The 20,230-nt window shown below is 40.2% G+C and overlaps 1 protein-coding gene across 8 annotated transcripts in view; it reads left to right on the top strand.

The window, feature by feature from the left end:
• The window catches only part of UBR2 (ubiquitin protein ligase E3 component n-recognin 2), a 106,150-nt gene that overhangs the window by 40,166 nt on the left and 45,754 nt on the right, over nt 1-20,230 (top strand). For 6 of the 8 annotated variants that reach the window (XM_073339013.1, XM_073339011.1, XM_073339017.1 and 3 more), the window contains 8 exons: nt 23-186; nt 271-370; nt 1,601-1,729; nt 2,586-2,769; nt 4,510-4,571; nt 5,539-5,649; nt 14,122-14,187; nt 18,871-18,993. In XM_073339013.1, coding sequence (XP_073195114.1) covers nt 23-186; nt 271-370; nt 1,601-1,729; nt 2,586-2,769; nt 4,510-4,571; nt 5,539-5,649; nt 14,122-14,187; nt 18,871-18,993 — 939 coding nt within the window. Of the gene's footprint in view, nt 1-22; nt 187-270; nt 371-1,600; nt 1,730-2,585; nt 2,770-4,509; nt 4,572-5,538; nt 5,650-14,121; nt 14,188-16,415; nt 16,528-18,870; nt 18,994-20,230 lie in introns of those variants that run through there. The other 2 variants (XM_073339018.1, XM_073339019.1) reach the window with 2 other exon arrangements.

Below are 20,230 nucleotides of genomic sequence, written 5' to 3' on the forward strand. Positions count from 1 at the left end.
ACTTTAATGTACTTTTGCATAGGCTCGAATGCTGATAACAGAAGAAAATCTTATGACCACGATCATCAAAACTTTTATGGACCACTTAAGGCACCGTGACATCCAGGGCAGGTTTCAGTTTGAACGATATACTGCCCTTCAAGCTTTCAAATTCAGGCGGGTGCAGAGCCTTATTTTGGATCTCAAGTAAGTATCTCGATACTAATCAAATTATTGAGTACTTTAAAAATGATTAAAACTAACTCACAGACTTGTTTCTTCTGTATTCAGGTATGTGTTGATAAGCAAGCCAGCTGACTGGACAAATGACCTGAGGCAAAAGTTTTTAGAGGGTTTTGATGCCTTCTTAGAGTTACTAAAGTGTATGCAGGTATGTGAATCTGTGAATTTTAAAATAAGCACTATAAATTTTCTGTCTTAGTAAAATGAGTTTTGTCAGATGTAGAACACGTTTTGTTTTTTATTAGTAAAATTGTTACTTCAAAGTACTGGTCATCTTCAGGAAATTAAGTTATTTGAGCATTACCAAGTGTACTCACCTCTGTACAAACATACTGAGAAACAAAGTCCTTGTCCCAAGGAACTTTATGAATTTATAGCCTTGATGGTATCCTTTACTGTAATGTTTTTTGATCCCTTAATACAGTGGTCTCCTATGTTTCTTGTGGGAATAGCATATTGCTATTCCCAGAAAACTATGGCGGGCGCCAGACACCCTGCTGCTGAAATGCTGCCGAGAAGCGGCAGCGGCAAGAAGCAGCGCTGCCGAATGCCTCCGAGAAACGGCAACGCTTCTTGGCGGCATTTTGGCGGGTGGTTCTTCGGCGGCGGCATTTCAGCGATGGGGTGTCCTGCGGGCGCACAAAAGTGCCCTGGCAGGTGCTATGACACCTGCGGGCACTGCGTTGGGGACCACTGCTTTAATATATTACATGTTGTTTTAAATTTTTTAAGTATTTTGAGACTAATGACGCTTTTATAAGGACAAACTACTACTAGGGCAAAAAGGCCTGACCGAACAACACTCAGTCTTCTCAGTGCTCAGTGACTGGATAGCATGCTTTTCCCAGAAAATGTTTGCTTTTGTTCATCCTTTTAATACATTTATTTTTGCTGGGGGCAGTCCATCCTAATCAGACCATGCTTGAATGTCCTTTTGGGTTTTAAATTATTCAGATCCACAAACTAACAAAAAATAAATCCCCAGAAACATCTTTAACAAACTGAATTTGATATTTAGAGGTTTTTCCTTTTTAAGGTTTTGCCTCTTGATTAAAAACTTATTTAGAGAGAATTAATGACTCTGTCTTCAATTTGAGATGCTTCCTAAATCAAAAATAGGATTTGCCTTACCAATCAGACCAGTGACCTGTCTAATCCAGTATTCTTTTATTTCCTCTGCATCCTGAATTGTTTAATACCATTTTTTTCCTCTTTGTTTTTAAATTTGGCTCTTTGATTTCTCTCAAGATTTTTTCTATACTTCTGTGATATGAGCAGAATGTTGAAACTGTATCAGTAATTACTCACTTAGTCTTATGTTAGCACCAGTAGGGGTTTTCAATAACAGTTAATCTTTATGATTCTTTGTGGTTTTTAGGGTATGGATCCAATAACTCGTCAAATAGGACAGCATATCGAAATGGAACCAGAATGGGAAGCAGCATTTACATTACAGATGAAATTAACACATGTTATTTCAATGATGCAGGACTGGTGTGCTTTAGATGTAAGCTGCTTCTGCTTTTATATATGAAGGGAGATGTAGGTAGATGCATATCTAATTAATAGTAATAGAGCAAACATACATACCTGCACAGATTTATTTTGCCCAGAAGCAGTATTTTTAATCTGTGATGGATTAAACCTACATAGGGTTTCAATTAACAAAAAATCTGTGTATGTTTCTTGGAATGGACATAGGAGATCACTCTGAACATTTTGGAGTTCAGCTAAGTATCCAAAAGTTTGTATTGACACAGTGTCTTAAGAGTATATTTACTGGAGAAGAAAGAGGGGAATAATTTTGTAATAGAGGAGTTATCAGGTCCCAGGCCCTCTTGATGCCATCCAGAGAGGAAAACAGATTGCTGAACTCTAACAGGATGATATGCAATCTCTCTGATGACAATTCCCTCCTTAAATGGACCTGCTGAATAGGACTTCATATGTGGTGAGGGCTCCTTTTAGAACATATGAGCCCAGAATAGTCAAATATTAAATTTGACTTTAAACTGTAAATATTCACCATAATCATGAACATGGATGGAACATGGAACAGCAGGCTCATATAGCGACAGGTACACGGTAAATTCTGATACATACTCCTATTTAATCGGACTTAGCTTGGTGATTTGTGTCCTCTTTAATGAGTGAACAGCACTTGGGAAAGAGAGGAACCATTGACCTTCTGTGCTAATAAGGAAATCTTCAATTTTAAAATAGTAAGATTATATTAAGAAAAGTAAAAGAAACTTTGCATTGAGAAAAAAGTATTTTTGCATTTAGTATGTTATAGACTGTACATCATTTCAAAGGGCTCTGTTTTCTTCATGATGTTGATAAACCACAATCTTTTTTTGTAGGAAAAAGTACTTATTGAAGCTTATAAGAAATGCTTGACTGTGCTGATGCAGTGTCACAGTGGCTTTACTGATGGTGAACAGCCTATCGTTCTCAGTATATGTGGTCATTCTGTTGAGACCATCAGATACTGTGTTTCTCAGGAAAAAGTTAGCATTCATCTCCCAGTTTCTCGTTTACTTGCAGGTAGGAATGAACCTGGTTTTAAAAACGTTTCAGAAAATTGAAGTAACACAAATATGCATCTTGCATGCTCACAGATATGCAATTATATGCCATCTGAGGATAGCCAGAATACAGTGTACTCTTGCCATCTCCCCAAGACCTCTCCATGCCAGGGGCTGTGGGAAGAGAGGTGTAGGGGATGGCTATGCTGGCACTGTGCCTGCTTGGGATCCCTTTATGCCCTGGGAATCCCCAACAGGGGGTTTGCAGGTGGTTTCTGCTCCTTCTGTGTCACCTCAGTGGAACAAAGGGGAGTAGACAGGGCAGAGGATCTGCCCCAATGTATGGATTATGGTTCCATGCTGTTTTTGAAATATGTTCAGCCCTCAGGCTGAAAAGATTGGACACCACTGTATTAGAGAAATGGTTGCAAAATATTATCTATGCATTACAACCAGCATTGTTCATCAGGAATTTAGGTAGTGATTGCATTTTTCCCCTTACATTTTGGTTCAGTAATTGAGCAATTCTATTGGAAATAGATGAAGGACATTAGGAGCGTTTTACTGGTATAGGAATACTGGTATACTTAGCCTACTGGCAAGGTGCTTCTAGCATGAGCACAGCTGTACCAGCAAAGCTGCACTTTTACTGGTATAGTAAAACTGCCCCCCTTGAATAAAACAGGCCATACTGGTAAGAGCACAGTTTTGTCAGTAGAACTGTCTACATTAAGGGGTTGGACAGAGCCGTGCCATCAGGTCAGGAATTCACGCATCTGACTGACATAGCTACGCTGGCAGAAGTCTGTTATGTTGACCTGGCCTTTGACTGAACTTTAGCTCAAGTTGAATCAGTAAGTCATTTAGTAGCAAGAGTGACTGGCATGCTGACAGTTAAATATTGGAAATTAAGTGGGCATTTGATATTGCAAGTTCAGTCGGTCAGGGTCAAATTATTTTGAATCTTCACAAGCAGCAGAAGTGTTCAAATTAAGAAAAACTTGTCATGTTTAATAGCTCTTAAAATTAAAGTCTGAAGACTGAAAGAAGGGGAAAGTGAGTTTGTCATTGGTAACTTGCTCTTATAGGTAAAGGATGGTAATTGGGGAATATTTCTTTTATGAAGAGAGCCGGTATTAATGAAACATGTATCCTTTGTTGCTGAATAGTATTTCCAAGACAAGGGAAAGAGCTTTACTTCTTGTACTATGTATCTTTGTATGTGTGTGCACGTGTGTGTGTGTGTGCTGTTCTATATACACTGCAAAGCTGATCATCTGCAAAACTGAGAGGGCATGCCTTAGGAAAGGTCGGATACCGTGGTGATGAACGCAGTATAAAAATCTGAAAAGAATAAAATTGTTTAAATGAGGTGATCTTTTTGTAACTATTGAAATACTATATTAACTGAATTTCATTCATTATGTTAGCTGCCAATTATGGCCTCCGTTTGATTGAGACAGGGGTATAACTTCAGTATTTTGGTTAAAAAAGGATCTATACAATAGGAACAGACTTCATCCAAAGGTTAATCTTTGACATGCTCATACGTAATTTCATAGGTGTCTTGATGAGATGTATGAAAATTTGATTGTGTGTACATTCTGCATGACTTGGGGACTTTGGCTGGATATACTGATGTGTCTTAAAACAGTGTGGAAAGCTTAAACTATGCAGATTGTGGCAAGAAATGTATTTTTTTTAGGCTAATATGAAGTATGTATTAAAATGTATACTTTTATTTTGGATATCCATACAGGTTTGCATGTGTTGCTAAGCAAAAGTGAAGTGGCATACAAGTTTCCAGAGCTGTTACCACTGGTACTGTGAAATTTAATTAATGTTTATAATACATTTTGAAGATGAAAAATGCCATATAAGTGTTTAGAATTTAGGGGTAACAAAATAACTTTTTTGTTATATACTTTATTTAGGAAGACAATCTGTTTCAAATATTGGTAGTTCTTTAAGAGTCAATCCACAATCAGTGTTTTATTAAAACTGTTTAAAGATTTTATATTAAAATCTCATTTTTGTTTCTCATACCCTATCTCCACTTCATGTTTCAAGTTGAGTTTTGGGACTGTTGCCAGAAATTAACTCCTTCTGTTGGCAGTGACAGCTTTAGCATATCCTGATCCAATACTCTCCTGTTCTCCACGTGTCTCTTTTGGGGCACCTCATGCAATCGTTTTAAATATAAATATGGACATTGCTTAAATTTTAAGTGTGGAGGAGAGGGAGGTGGGATGTTATAAGAAAAGGGCTAAATGGAAAGAACATATAAAAAAGAAAGGACGAGGGGGTTGAATTGGCGGAAGAGATGACACTGACTTGTAAAAGAAGAAATAGTTAACTTTTGAATGAATAAGGGATACACAGAGTAAGAGAACAAACAAAAGGAAGAGGAAGAAAATGATAGAGAGTTAAGAGGAGAAATGGTGATCTATGATTAACTTTCCAAAAATATTAAATAGTATGATAGTATTGATGCATTTTTTTTTCACATTCAGGAGAAACTTAAAGTATAAAAACAGCTAAGGGTTTTAAGAGTAGGATATTGACCTTGGCCAGTACAATACCAAACAAAGGTAAAATGTGGGATAAGTTAACAGGAAGGGTTGATTAACTCATTTTAATCTATTTAATTTAAACACTTACAATATGTTTGTGTTGTGTTTCCTTTTTCTGTTCCTAAAAGTCTTCAATGGTTTTATGTCATCTTAGATTAATTACATTTTTGGTAATTAAACTAAGGTTTTGCTATTTTATATTTTATTTTCTGTAGAGTGAACTTAGCCCACCTTTGTTAATAGAACACACGCTACGATGTCTAGTTTTGTGTGCCCAAGTGCATGCAGGCATGTGGAGAAGAAATGGGTTCTCCCTTGTTAATCAAGTAAGTGGTTTGATAGCTGTGATGTATATGTTTATGCTAGTTTGTTGTAATGATCCTTGTGCCATTGTTGGAAATGGCTAGAATATACTCTTTCTATTAAAAACAAAAAACCCTCTAATCTAACTTTAAAAAGTCACTGAGGGTATGTCTACAATGCAAAAAAAAAAAAAAAAAGACCCATAACTGTGAGTCTCAGAGCCTGGGTCAGCTGACTCATGTCTGTGCTACAGGGATAAAAATATCTGTGTAGACATTTGGGCTTGGGCTGGAGCCTGGCCCCCTTGCTGGGTTTAAGAGCCCGGATTCCAGCCAGAGCCCAAACAACCATGCAGCTATATTTATCCCTGTAGAATGATCCCCACAAGCCAGAGCTGGTTGACCTGGGCACTGAGACGCTGCCACAGATCTTGTTTTTGTAGTATAGATGAGAGTTTAGGAGCCTAAATCCAGCTGAAAGTTTTTGGGACGTACACTTCTAAATCATGTAGTAGATGTGTGTTTTGAAAATTTTAATCAGTCTTTAATTACATGCTCACATAAGGTTTGTTTCCACAGGACCCCTGCCTCATTGAGTGAACAGGCCAGGTAGTGCTGAATAAATGAGGCAGCTGCTAAAGGTTTTTATTCTCTTCATTCAGTTAATGGCCCCAGACTTATTTATTGCACACTATTCAAAGCATGCAAGAAATACAGAATTAAGTATTTCCTCATGCCCTTTTTGTAGGGTGCTCATCGCTGTAGTATTGAAGTGTCTCACAAATGCTAATTTATTTGCATGCCTCCACTGTGAGATCAGAGAGCAGCGTTATCCTCATTTTACAGATGAGGAAATGGAGACAAAGAGACTAGCCTGAGGCTGCACAGTAAGTGGCAGAACCAGGATTAGAACTAAAAAGAAAAGGAGGACTTGTGGCACCTTAGAGACTAACCAATTTATTAGAGCATAAGCTTTCGTGAGCTACAGCTCACTTCCTCAGATGCATATCGTGGAAACTGCAGCAGGCTTTATATATACACAGAGAATATGAAACAATACCTATTCCCACCCCACTGTCCTGCTGGTAATAGCTTATCTAAAGTGATTTCCAGCACAAATACAGGTTTTCTCACCCTCCACCCCCGCACACAAATTCACTCTCCTGCTGGTGATAGCCCATCCAAAGTGACAACTCCTTACACAATGTGCATGACAATCAAGCTGGGCTATTTCGTGCATAAATCCAGGTTCTCACATCCCCCCACCCCCATACACACACAAACTCACTCTCCTGCTGGTAATAGCTCATCCAAACTGACCACTCTTCAAGTTAAAATCCAAGTTAAACCAGAACATCTGGGGGGGGGGGTAGGAAAAAAAAGAGGAAGCAGGCTACCTTGCATAATGACTTAGCCACTCCAAGTCTCTATTTAAGCCTAAATTAATAGTATCCAATTTGCAAATGAATTCCAATTCAGCAGTTTCTCGCTGGAGTCTGGATTTGAAGTTTTTTTGTTTTAAGATAGCAACCTTCATGTCTGTGATCGCGTGACCAGAGAGATTGAAGTGTTCTCCGACTGGTTTATGAATGTTATAATTCTTGACATCTGATTTGTGTCCATTTATTCTTTTACGTAGAGACTGTCCAGTTTGACCAATGTACATGGCAGAGGGGCATTGCTGGCACATGATGGCATATATCACATTGGTGGATGTGCAGGTGAACGAGCCTCTGATAGTGTGGCTGATGTTATTAGGCCCTGTGATGGTGTCCCCTGAATAGATATGTGGGCACAGTTGGCAACGGGCTTTGTTGCAAGGATAAGTTCCTGGGTTAGTGGTTCTGTTGTGTGGTATGTGGTTGTTGGTGAGTATTTGCTTCAGGTTGCGGGGCTGTCTGTAGGCAAGGACTGGCCTGTCTCCCAAGATTTGTGAGAGTGTTGGGTCATCCTTTAGGATAGGTTGTAGATCCTTAATAATGCGTTGGAGGGGTTTTAGTTGGGGGCTGAAGGTGACGGCTAGTGGCGTTCTGTTATTTTCTTTGTTAGGCCTGTCCTGTAGTAGGTAACTTCTGGGAACTCTTCTGGCTCTATCAATCTGTTTCTTTACTTCTGCAGGTGGGTATTGTAGTTGTAAGAAAGCTTGACAGAGATCTTGTAGGTGTTTGTCTCTGTCTGAGGGGTTGGAGCAAATGCGGTTGTATCGCAGAGCTTGGCTGTAGACGATGGATCGTGTGGTGTGGTCAGGGTGAAAGCTGGAGGCATGCAGGTAGGAATAGCGGTCAGTAGGTTTCCGGTATAGGGTGGTGTTTATGTGACCATTGTTTATTAGCACTGTAGTGTCCAGGAAGTGGATCTCTTGTGTGGACTGCACCAGGCTGACGTTGGTGGTGGGATGGAAATTGTTGAAATCATGGTGGAATTCCTCAAGGGCTTCTTTTCCATGGGTCCAGATGATGAAGATGTCCTCAATATAGCGCAAGTAGAGTAGGGGCTTTAGGGGACGAGAGCTGAGGAAGCGTTGTTCTAAATCAGCCATAAAAATGTTGGCATACTGTGGGGCCATGCGGGTACCCATAGCAGTGCCGCTGATCTGAAGGTATACATTGTCCCCAAATGTGAAGTAGTTATGGGTAAGGACAAAGTCACAAAGTTCAGCCACCAGGTTAGCCGTGACATTATCGGGGATAGTGTTCTTGACGGCTTGTAGTCCATCTTTGTGTGGAATGTTGGTGTAGAGGGCTTCTACATCCATAGTGGCCAGGATGGTGTTATCAGGAAGATCACCGATGGATTGTAGTTTCCTCAGGAAGTCAGTGGTGTCTCGAAGGTAGCTGGGAGTGCTGGTAGCGTAGGGCCTGAGGAGGGAGTCTACATAGCCAGACAATCCTGCTGTCAGGGTGCCAATGCCTGAGATGATGGGGCGCCCAGGATTTCCAGGTTTATGGATCTTGGGTAGTAGATAGAATATCCCAGGTCGGGGTTCCAGGGGTGTGTCTGTGCGGATTTGATCTTGTGCTTTTTCAGGAAGTTTCTTGAGCAAATGCTGTAGTTGCTTTTGGTAACTCTCAGTGGGATCAGAGGGTAATGGCTTGTAGAAACTCGTGTTGGAGAGCTGCCGAGCAGCCTCTTGTTCATATTCCGACCTATTCATGACGACAACAGCACCTCCTTTGTCAGCCTTTTTGATTATGATGTCAGAGTTGTTTCTGAGGCTGTGGATGGCATTGCGTTCCGCATGGCTGAGGTTATGGGGCAAGTGATGCTGCTTTTCCACAATTTCAGCCCGTGCACGTCGGCGGAAGCACTCTATGTAGAAGTCCAGTCTGCTGTTTCGACCTTCAGGAGGAGTCCACCTAGAATCCCTCTTTCTGTAGTGTTGGTAGGGAGACCTCTGTGGATTAGTATGCTGTTCAGAGGTATTTTGGAAATATTCCTTGAGTCGGAGACGTCGAAAATAGATTAGATTAGAACTGAATCTCATAATTTCTAACCTTGTGCTCATGCCTCCAGATCACATTTTGGAGTTGCTGAGCATGCACAGCTCCCATTGACTTCAGTTGCAGGTGTGAGTTCTGTGTTTCCGCAGATCAGGCCCCATGTGTGTCAAGTTGAGCAGTCAGTAAACAAGGAATACACAGCTAGTGGCTACCTGCCAAAGTGATTTGCTCAGGATAACATAGACTATGGCAGAAACAGGAAAAGAGCTCAGTTCTTGTTTGTGGTGTTCACTTCACTTAACCACAAAACCAGCCTTTCTCTCCCTTTAGTCCCCTACCACATTCACTACACACTTTCCAACTTCTGCAACAAATGAGGCAGGAATCCTACGAACAGCCTCATTCGCTACTCAATCCTAATTCATCCTTTGAACACCATCCATTCTGTGCACTGAATAAGATGGGTCCTGTGGGAAAAATTGTATGTGATCATATAATTAAATATGGTGGTGTAGTTCAGCCTCCTTGGGTACATGCATTAAGGTTGTGTGGTATAGGGTTGAAAGGTGTAGTTTTAAATTCTTGGAGGCCAAGTAATTTAATTTTAAAAATGACTACAAATATTTATTTTAGAGAAACAATAGTAGGCCAGCGCTTAGTAATTGTTTCTCTTACTCTTGGGGTGTGGCTCTCTTGGCTTAGTCATATTGGGGCTCTTTTAGGTACCTTAGGGGATACCCTGATTACGACCAAGCAGAATACTCACAATTATTAACCATGGCTATTTTATTATTAAAGAAGGGACGGGAACACTGAACACAAAAGATAAACTGGTTACTTTTGTTAGTCTCTTTGTACATCTCTCTGTGGGGAGCTTTTAAGAGAGATTACACCTCTAGGGCTCCTTTTCTCCTGAAACAAAATTATTTTACCTAAGGACATACTGTGGAATGGATTCGCAATCATATTAGTCTTAACTTATTACTCAAGACTAATATGATTACAAATCCATTCCATTGTATGTCCTTAGATAACTAAAAATGTTTATAGAGGGCCAAAACAATTTTGTTTCATGGTATATTGACCTGTTGGCTATTAATAAATAAGCAACCAAGTTTGTTGTTGTTGTTAAAGTAAGCAGTCTTAAGTACATCCTATGAAATTGAAAAAAATATTTAAACCAGTTATTTAGAAGAAACCACTTAAGGAGCTGTCTTGAGACAGGCCAGTTAAGCAATATTAAGAATGTTCGCAAAAAGAAAAGGAGTACTTGTGGCACCTTAGAGACTAACCAATTTATTTGAGCATGAGCTTTCGTGAGCTACAGCTCACTTCATCGGATGCATACCGTGGAAACTGCAGCAGACTTTATATACACACAGAGAATATGAAACAATACCTCCTCCCACCCCACTGTCCTGCTGGTAATAGCTTATCTAAAGTGATCATCAAGTTGGGCCATTTCCAGCACAAATCTAGGTTTTCTCACCCTCCACCCCCCCCCCCCCCCCACAAATTCACTCTCCTGCTGGTGATAGCCCATCCAAAGTGACAACTCTCTACACAATGTGCATGATAATCAAGTTGGGCCATTTCCTGCACAAATCCAGGTTTTCTTACCCCCTCACCCCCCTACCAAAAACCACACACACAAACTCACTCTCCTGCTGGTAATAGCTCATCCAAAGTGACCACTCTCCCTACAATGTGCATGATAATCAAGGTGGGCCATTTCCAGCACAAATCCAGGTTTTCTCACCCCTCCCATCCCCACCCCCATACACACACAAACTCACTCTCCTGCTGGTAATAGCTCATCCAAACTGACCACTCTCCAAGTTTAAATCCAAGTTAAACGAGAACATCTGGGGGGATTTAACTTGGATTTAAACTTGGAGAGTGGTCAGTTTGGATGAGCTATTACCAGCAGGAGAGTGAGTTTGTGTGTGTGGTTTTTGTGAGCGGGTGAGAGAACCTGGATTTGTGCAGGAAATGGCTCAACTTGATTATCATGCACATTGTGTAGAGAGTTGTCACTTTGGATGGGCTATCACCAGCAGGAGAGTGAGTTTGTGTGTGGGGGGGGGGCGGGGGGGGGCGGAGGGTGAGAAAACCTGGATTTGTGCTGGAAATGGCCCAACGTGATGATCACTTTAAATAAGCTATTACCAGCAGGACAGTGGGGTGGGAGGAGGTATTGTTTCATATTCTCTGTGTGTATATAAAGTCTGCTGCAGTTTCCACGGTAGGCATCCGATGAAGTGAGCTGTAGCTCACGAAAGCTCATGCTAAAATAAATTGGTTAGTCTCTAAGGTGCCACAAGTACTCCTTTTCTTTTTGCGAATACAGACTAACACGGCTGTTACTCTGAAACCTGTCATTCAGAATGTTAAATCCCCCTATTTCTCTGCTTACTGAAGTTTAGCCCCTGTCTTCTCTCCAGGAGTACACATACTAACAACTTGGTGATTAACAAGAGAAACTATTAGTCCTTTAAGTTACAATAGCATTTCAGTACCCATAAGTTTTAAATATAGTGTCTGAATTAACTTCCTCTCGCCAATCCATGTTGAAGTTGTGGAAGGGTTTTCCTTGGTTGGTTTCCTCCTGAGTTTTCTCTCTTTCTTATCTGCCTGTGGCAGCTTGCTTGTGGAGATGGAAAGCATGAGTTGTGGTGTACTTGCTGTCTAAAAAGAGTAGCTGGAAGTGCGTGGGTGGTGTGCCCACTTAAGATCTTTTATATCCTTTCTCCTATTTTCATGATATTATAGGAAAACACTCCTTTTTCAGGCTTGTTTAGATTCAAGTTCAGTGCTGTCACTCTTTTCACTGGCTCCATGCCTTTGTGGATGGTCCTCGTTCTTATGAATATGTAGTTTATTAATGAGTATGCAACATTTCTTTAATTGCATTTTTTTTTTCTTGTGGCAGGAAAACATCAGACAACTTTCAAAGCTAGTTATAACTTTTTTCTTTTTTATTCATTCCATTTTCTGAGAGATTATTTAACTTTTATTAGAATTTGACAGGAAATGAAAATCTGTTTTCAAAAACTCCCAAACACTCCGGTTCTTTGTATTGGAAATTTTCAGTTCTCAAAACAATCTTTTAAAATTAAGTAACTCTTAAAAGTCTGTTTAAATTGTGTCTTCTGTATGACAATTTTTGGATTAATGATTTTGCTCATCTTCCTGAGTAGATTGAGTTGTTTGAACCTAATGCCAGTAACTAACTAATTTCCAACCATATCCATATTCTGTACTTAAATTACTTCTTATATTAGTAACCAGTTATAGCATCAAATTACCTTTCTGTATTTGTACATAAAACAAGTTACTATTTATATAATAATATCAGGCAGTTGTTACATGAACATTTCATTTAGATACCAAATATACATTTCAAAATAAGTTTGCCATCTTAAGCATTTGAACACTTAAAATACTTCCAGCCATACATGTTTTTCTTAGCGGCTTATCCGAATGAAGTTTTCAGAGTAATTATAAGATTAATTTCAATTAGATTATTTCTAGAATTCCATGTGTGGCTTTAACTGAGGTTTTCTTTGCACAGATCAGGCTAATAGACCTGCTCGTATGCCTTCGTTTATTGCTCCAACTCATCCTACTGATTAACAGTCCCTACTACTGATAATACACCTTAACATACCCTCTACTTCAAACATATATGTTTTGCATTTTCTGCCTTCTTGAGGTATGCTTCTCCTTGGGAGACAGAAGCAGAAACTTTCTGAAATTCCTTTGGTTAACTTTAGATATACAAGGTAGATGAGAGAGTGCCTTTTATTGGACCAACTTCTGTTGGTAAAAGAGAGATGTTGCAGAAATTTAACGTTTTGTAACATAAGTAGCTAAATATACCTATTGTTGTATTTCCAAGATCCTGGCTATAACAGTATTGTAGCTATCTCTCAACATTCAGAAAAGGTGCAAATAAGTTTGTAACTACTTTAAAATAGTAAGTTATAATTTTATTAATATAGTTTTTGCATCAATATTGAGGTCTCTTCTCCACAAGGGGCAGCCTAAGTTCTGGCTGTTCCTAAGTTTCATGTGCTTGACTTTGCAGTGTTCTTTTAGCATATGGCTTTTGGAATGTATTTTTATTTATTTATTTTTTTTAAGGAAAAAGGTAAAAGCAAATTCTGTTATGTGCAACTATCACAACTGGTCCACTGTGCATCATCACTAGGGTTTGAACCCTGAATCTTCAGCATTGCAGCACAGCTTGAGCTAGTTATCTGGAGGAGAAGGCTGTTTTCCTGGAGATTTGGGGTAGAAATGGACATCTGAGTGGGAAGGGGGTTCAGGGAGAGCCTCATCCAGATCTCTCCCCCCCCCCCCCCGGAGTTGAGGGAGGTCCTTCCCCATGTGATGTCCCTAGAGAGAGGGGGTCCGCTTGAGCCATGTAGTGAGTTCTGGGGTTGCTGGGGGGAACCTGGTAAGTCTGTGACGCTGGCCCACGCCCCAAAAGTTCCTGGAGAGGGTGTCTGTTCCTTGGGTTTCCTGTACATTGTGTTTGGTGCTGCTGCTTTGGGCGTATTGTGAGGCAGACTTAAATTAAAATATTCGTGTTAAATTGTTTGGGCATGCTCTCAGTAGAAGCGAAATGGCAGTTCTCAAAAGTGTCTGTCAACCAACCTGAACTGAATGTCATGGGAGAAAGAAAAGATACTTTTTTGGCCACAGGACTTTCTCACTGGTGAATTTCAAACAATGGCAAACAAATGAGGGTGTTAAAATTTTTCAAAAGAGATCAGGAGTCTTTCCGAATGGAAAATATTAGGCAACCTAGATATATGGGTTGTTCCAGTTCCCTCTTTAACTATCTTCAGGTATATTACCTCACAGTGAGTCAAAGGTACGTAGGTATCCAATGTGCATTTGATTTTTCAGGAATTCCTCTAATCCATTGGCTAATTCATCCCTTTTTCTCTAATCCTCTATCATGAGACAGAGTTAGTTTCTCCATTGACTAAAGAAAGCATTTTCAGAGCAGGAGGAGAATTTATTAATAAAATGCATTATTTTTCAGATCTATTACTATCATAATGTGAAATGCAGACGGGAGATGTTTGATAAAGATATAATAATGCTTCAGGTAATCGCTTCTTTGTGTTATATGTTATATATGTATATTGATAGAGAAACCTTAATATTGTATGTCCTGAATTTTTAACTTCTTCACATTTTTTTATTGGGGTTTCAGTTCTCCCCTTTTGTGTTTAAATTGTCTTTTTCAAGGGAGGAACATATCATTTAGGGGGAACTGTGAAACTGACTATTCTGTAGAGCTGTCAGATGAACTAAGTAAACAAACTGAAAGACTGGGGAGAAAACATTTCAATCTGGCTTCTTTCAATTATCAGTGTTACCAACTCTTGCAATTTTCATGAGTCTCATAATATCTGGTGTTTTTTCTTAAACCCTGATCCTGATTATTTAAATCTCAGCATCATTTTAAAAAAATAAAAATAAAAAATCTCACCCTCATGATTAAAAAGAGAAGCTTGAATAATAAAAGCTCAAAAACCAGAATGCAACCCCAAATTTATTTCTAAAATCTCATTTTTAAGACCATTCCATGATTTTTTTGGCTCTGACTCATGATTTTTGAACGTTTGGGGTTGGCAACTCTGTTATCATAATCATTTGTTACTTGTAAGTATAGAAAGTACAAAATTTTCAGACACATGATTTGCAAGATGGTATCTCCTTAATGCAGTATTTTAATCATAGAGATGCATATACATAAATCAATTCTATAAGTAAAATTTTATTTGGAAGTCTTGGATTTTGGTTTTGTCCTCTATCACAACGGTAAACACAACAGGCCTGACCCGACAAGATATTGAGCTGCTCATCACTTCAGAAGATAAGGCCCTAATTTTGTCATCTAGATTAACATTAAGATGAATATTCAAGAGCAGCTCTATTTTTGATCCCCACTTCAGGTTAGAGGGAAGTGTTAAGGCCTGTATTTGCCCAATGTTAATCTAATTTAAAATATTCTCTTTGCAAGAATTTAAGAGTGTTTAGGGTCCCCAAAAATCCCTGATCCTAAGCTCTGCCCTTAAAGCTGCCTTCTGGCAGCAGTAGAGCCAGGGTCCCTGTAGTTAGTGGAAGGTGTGTGGTAGTGGCTGCACCCCTAACCCCTGAATTGATAGAGCCAAGCACGATAAGAATCAATGGACGCCTTCCATCCTTTCCTAAGGTATTTAGCTGGATGATAGGCAAGGTGGAGAACAAACATCCATACCAGAGATGTCCCTCTACTCTTTAATGCCCCAGCCTCTCTATGAATTGGGAAACAAGCATCTTCCTCTTCCTCCTCCCCCATAAGTCCCCTGAATGGGGAGAAGGACTGAGATGGGGGTTTGTGTCGAGGATAACACAGCCTGTTGTTCCTCTGTCCTTTGTGTTGCATTAAAGGGAGCTCTGAGAGCAAGGAGAAGCCAGTGTGGCTCTTCTTGTACCAGGGCTGTTGGAGCTCAGGTGGCTGGTTTGGCCATGGCTCTCCCTGCTCTTCTTTCTCCCTGTGTATTGATGTAGATATGGAAACCATAGCCATAGTATGTTAAACACACAGGCCGAAACTGTATTTAAAACTACTACCCAATTGAGGTAACCATTCCAAACTACCCAGTGGGGTGGTTGCAGTGCAGACCTCAATTAGTACCAGTGATCCCAGGTACTACAGACCTAAGGGCAGGCTTTGTATGCTGTCAGGCCTGCCCAGGGACCCTAACTGGAAGCTGGAGTCCTGCCTTTCTGTCATCCTCTCTGCTACGGATAGGAGAGATGGGTGGAGCCACATGCTGTATGACAAACTGGGGCATACTACCTCACCATGCCCAACTGTGCCCATGACCAATGCCCAGGCAACCCACAGAATTAGAGACCTCAAATTAAACATTTTCTGAACCATCTCCATGGAACCTGTCCAAGTTGTGATGATTGATTGTAATTCTAAACCCTAAAATTCAGCTTCCAAGATCCTGAATGGAAGGTGATAACCCATGCAGCAGTTTCCCACTTTTGCCATATGGTAAAAATCCCTTCCGTATCCCAAACTGGTGATCAGCCCCCAGGATCGAAGGAGATCCATCATACTAGCTTAATGGTGGGAAAGGTGGGGCTGACAGGCAGTGTGAAATGGCTGCTCACTTGTTCAGCAAACTGTAGTGATTTATCTTCTGCTCCAGCTCTTCTTGGCTGGAGTGAATCACCAGGTCCCATTAAATCTCCACCACTCAATGCAGCAATGGCATGAGGGACAGGCTCTGTTGCCTGGATGCAGCATTCAGTATCTTTCACCCCTCCCTGCAGCACAAGGAAGATGGGGAAGGTGAAAGAGAAGCATGAACCCCACAAGTGTGCTGAAGACAAATGACGGGGGAAGCAGAGGGAGCATGTGGATCATTGCCCTCACTACTACTTCTGGTAGAGATTTCATTTCTTTCTGACTCTTGCTGTTTCCATCCCTGTTAAAGCCACACCCTCGCACAGATCCAGAGGGCAAGTGTGCTTCCAATCTTTATAATCGTTGTGGGAGCATTCCCCTTCTGTGCTAGGCTACTACAAGACTGGTCCCTCTGGCTCCAGCACGGCTGTTTGTTCATGTGGTTCCTTCAGCAAGCCCAAAAGGACAAACTGGAATGAGCAACAGGGGATGGATCACTTGATGATTACCTATTCTGTTCATTCCCTCTGGGGCACCTGGCACTGGCCACTGTCAGAAGACAGGATACTGGGCTAGATGGACCTTTGGTCTGACCCACTAGGGCCATTCTTATGTTCTTATGGAGTCTTTACCCTTTTGGGAGCTATGTGACTTGCAGATGTTTGCAGTGACACAAGGCAGTCTTTTCAAAACAAGACCGCTTTTATTAGTCAGCTGGAATACCATTTTTTAGGGTCCTTAGGTTGGGATGGAAAAAAAAGCTTACTTGTGTTTATGTTGGCAGCAATACCTGCCTCTTTGGCCCCCAATATCCAGGATTTCATCTCTTCTCCGATACTGAGCAGCAAAGTTCTTATCACAGTGTGCTCTGACTTCCAGTCACTCTGTTTTGCCTTCCCGTCACTAGAAGTTAATGCCCTTTGTTGATCTTTTATTGTATCTCCAATTTAAATCCATTTACATATTGACAGTTCTTGATCACATAGGCATGTTTGAATTGGAATGAATGAATGATCAACACCCATCTCTTATTCCCCTGTCTCAGAGAAGGATTTAACCCCATAAGTCCTAGTAGGTCACAATACATAAGTGAGCGGGGAAACGGAGTCGTGCGTATTTTTTATAAAAATGCAGACATGTTACACATTCTCCACTTCTCACTCCCTCCCTTCAAGAAGAAACTGAGGGGGATCACGTGTCCAGTGGTCTAGAGATGTTTGTGCTATTGTGCACTACTTTCAGGACAAAGCATCTGCTATTGCATTTGTGCTCCTCTTAAAATGAGTTACTTCCATGTCATCATCTTGGCGGTGTAGACTCCATCTTAACAACTTGGTGTTAAAAAAACTCTCATTTGATACAGCTCAGCCAGGCGTGGTGGTTTCTCATTCGTGATTAGCATGATAGTGTATATGTAAGTATTTTTAAAAGGGGCTTTTCAAGGACCTAAATCTTTCTATCATTAAACTAAAAGCCAAGAGAAGATGTGCTCATCTGTCATAGGTAAAGCCAAATAGCTAGCATGAATTATGAACAGTTCAGGAAAGATGGGTTTCTGAGCTAGGTTCGTTTGCTGCTGATCAGTAAAAATTGGAGCTGATGGCTATGCTGCGCTTACTTGTCCCGAGGCATGATGAAGCACCTGTTCCAAATGGGGGACCAGAAAAGGTCCCCTGTTATCCTGAAGGAAACCAAGCAAGGTGAGCAGTTGTAACATTAGAGTTTTGAGTTATCCACAGTCCTTTTCAGTGAACATCAGCAGAGGGATATGGCATATTCCTGGGTTGAGGACAGGAGTTCTCAGGGGTTCTAACACAATCATTCACCCATAGATTATTTTATTTTTTTAAATAGGTCCAGGTTATTCAAATAGATAATGTTAGGCAATTATGGATCCTGGTCCTCATTTTTTCTTAAACTGTAGATTGATGGGGAAAGGAATGTTACCACATTTTAAACCAGTATTCTTTTTTTTATAATATTTTCTTATCAGGGAAAGCTTGGAAAGTCTTCATTTACCAAGTTTTTTGGGGAGGAATTATTTTTAAATAAGTAAAAACTTCATTTATATAGGCATATTCAATGATCCACAGTACTTCTTAGTTTCACAAATTGGGGTGGCAGAAACAAAAAGATAGTGATGAGATAAGCCTAAGAACTGAAAATTTAGCTTGTATGGATTTTATTTATAACACATTCGCGAAAGATCTTAAGTTGTAACTTTTTTGGGGTAGGGACTGAGTCTCTGTTTTTAAAGCACCAAGTCCTATGGGGTCCTGTCCACGATTAGGGCCTCACGAAGTTGTTAATTCAAATCTTGCATTTCAACTGTCTGGTAAAAACCAGAAGGAAAACAGCCCTGGTCTTGCAAGAGACTCTGTTCAGGCAAACCTGTACACCTCTCTGGCATCACTTGCAGGATTGGTGCCTATATGAGTAATTTAAGTTTGTATGGAGAAAAATAAATTCCATAAGGAATATACTATGAACAAATATAGTACTTTGTGCATAATATCCATCCACCCCATAATTCCACCTGTTCACTTTTGTACATGTGTAATAAACTTTTTCTGTTTTTCCCTTGAACTTTTTTTTAAATAGACAGGTGTGTCCATGATGGATCCAAACCATTTCCTGATGATAATGCTGAGTCGCTTTGAACTTTATCAGATATTTAGCACTCCAGACTATGGCAAAAGATTTAATACTGAAAATACCAATAAGGTACTCTTTTTTTAAAAAAAAAATATTTTTGTCATAATTTTTTAAATGGAAAAACTGCTAAAAAAAATTTTTTTAAACTCTTAATGGTAAACAGATGACTACAAAAAAAACCTACAATTTAATAGTCTAGGGCCTTGTCTACCCTGGCACTTTTGTCGTTAAAATGTCTGTCACTCAGGGGTGTGAAAATAACCCCCACTGCCCCTGGTGATGGAGCTACTGCCCTTCATTGGAGGTGGTTTTATTTTGTCGCCAAGAGAGCTCTCTCCTGGCTACAAAGAGAGGCTACACGGTGCACCTTACAATGGTGTGGCTGCAGTGGCACAGCTGTGCCGTTGTAAGTTGCGAAGTGTAGAAATAGCCTTAGAATGACAAAGTAACGGCATTGAAAGGAGTGTGGAAGTTTTGATTCCTGGGCCATGTAGCACTAAAGCAGAAATTTCCCCTTATAAGGAGCTCTTGGGTGGTTTTAAAATGTAGGTTTAAAATGTCATACCACTATTGTTGTCTCACTCTGGCTAATCAGGTTCTGATGTTCTGCGAAGACATTACACTGGACTCTTGGTGAAGAGACAGTTTCTCATGTCGTTCAACAGCAGTCTGGTTAGAGAAAAGTGATGATGTTGGATTCCAGAGGGAGAATCTGGCAGAAACAGTGGTTATTACTCAAAATAATACCATGGCAGAAATAGTGTCCCTAGCCTCTGTTTGCCAGAAGCTGGGAATGAGCGACAGGGGATGGATCACTTGATGATTACCTGTTCTGTTCATTCCCTCTGGGGCACCAGGCACTGGCCACTGTTGGAAGACAAGATACTGGGCTAGATGGATCCTTGGTCTGACCCAGTAGGGCCATTCTTATGTTCATATCTGACATGGGTTAACACAAGTGAACTTGGGAAACAAGAGAAGCTGTTTTGAAAGTGCTAAACTTTATAAATTTAAGTTATGATGCATTAATTAGAAAATCCATTAAATAAACACCTTCAAAGTTGATATGCACAAACTTTTACCTAGTTTCTAAAAAACAAAACGAGAAACAAACAGAACCAGTCCTCCATACAGATGTTTAAATTGTTGAAGAATCTTCAACAAAACCAAGATTCTCGGTTTGCATGTGGCGAAAAACTTGCATGTTGTGATGTTCCTTGCCTCATAAACTTGCATCTGGGTATTGAAATGCACACAAAAAAAATCACACTCAAAACTTGCTATGGGTGCAATTTTGTGTAAATAA

This window comes from Lepidochelys kempii, chromosome 3 (assembly GCF_965140265.1).
Source record: "Lepidochelys kempii isolate rLepKem1 chromosome 3, rLepKem1.hap2, whole genome shotgun sequence".
NCBI classification, from domain to species: domain Eukaryota; kingdom Metazoa; phylum Chordata; order Testudines; family Cheloniidae; genus Lepidochelys; species Lepidochelys kempii.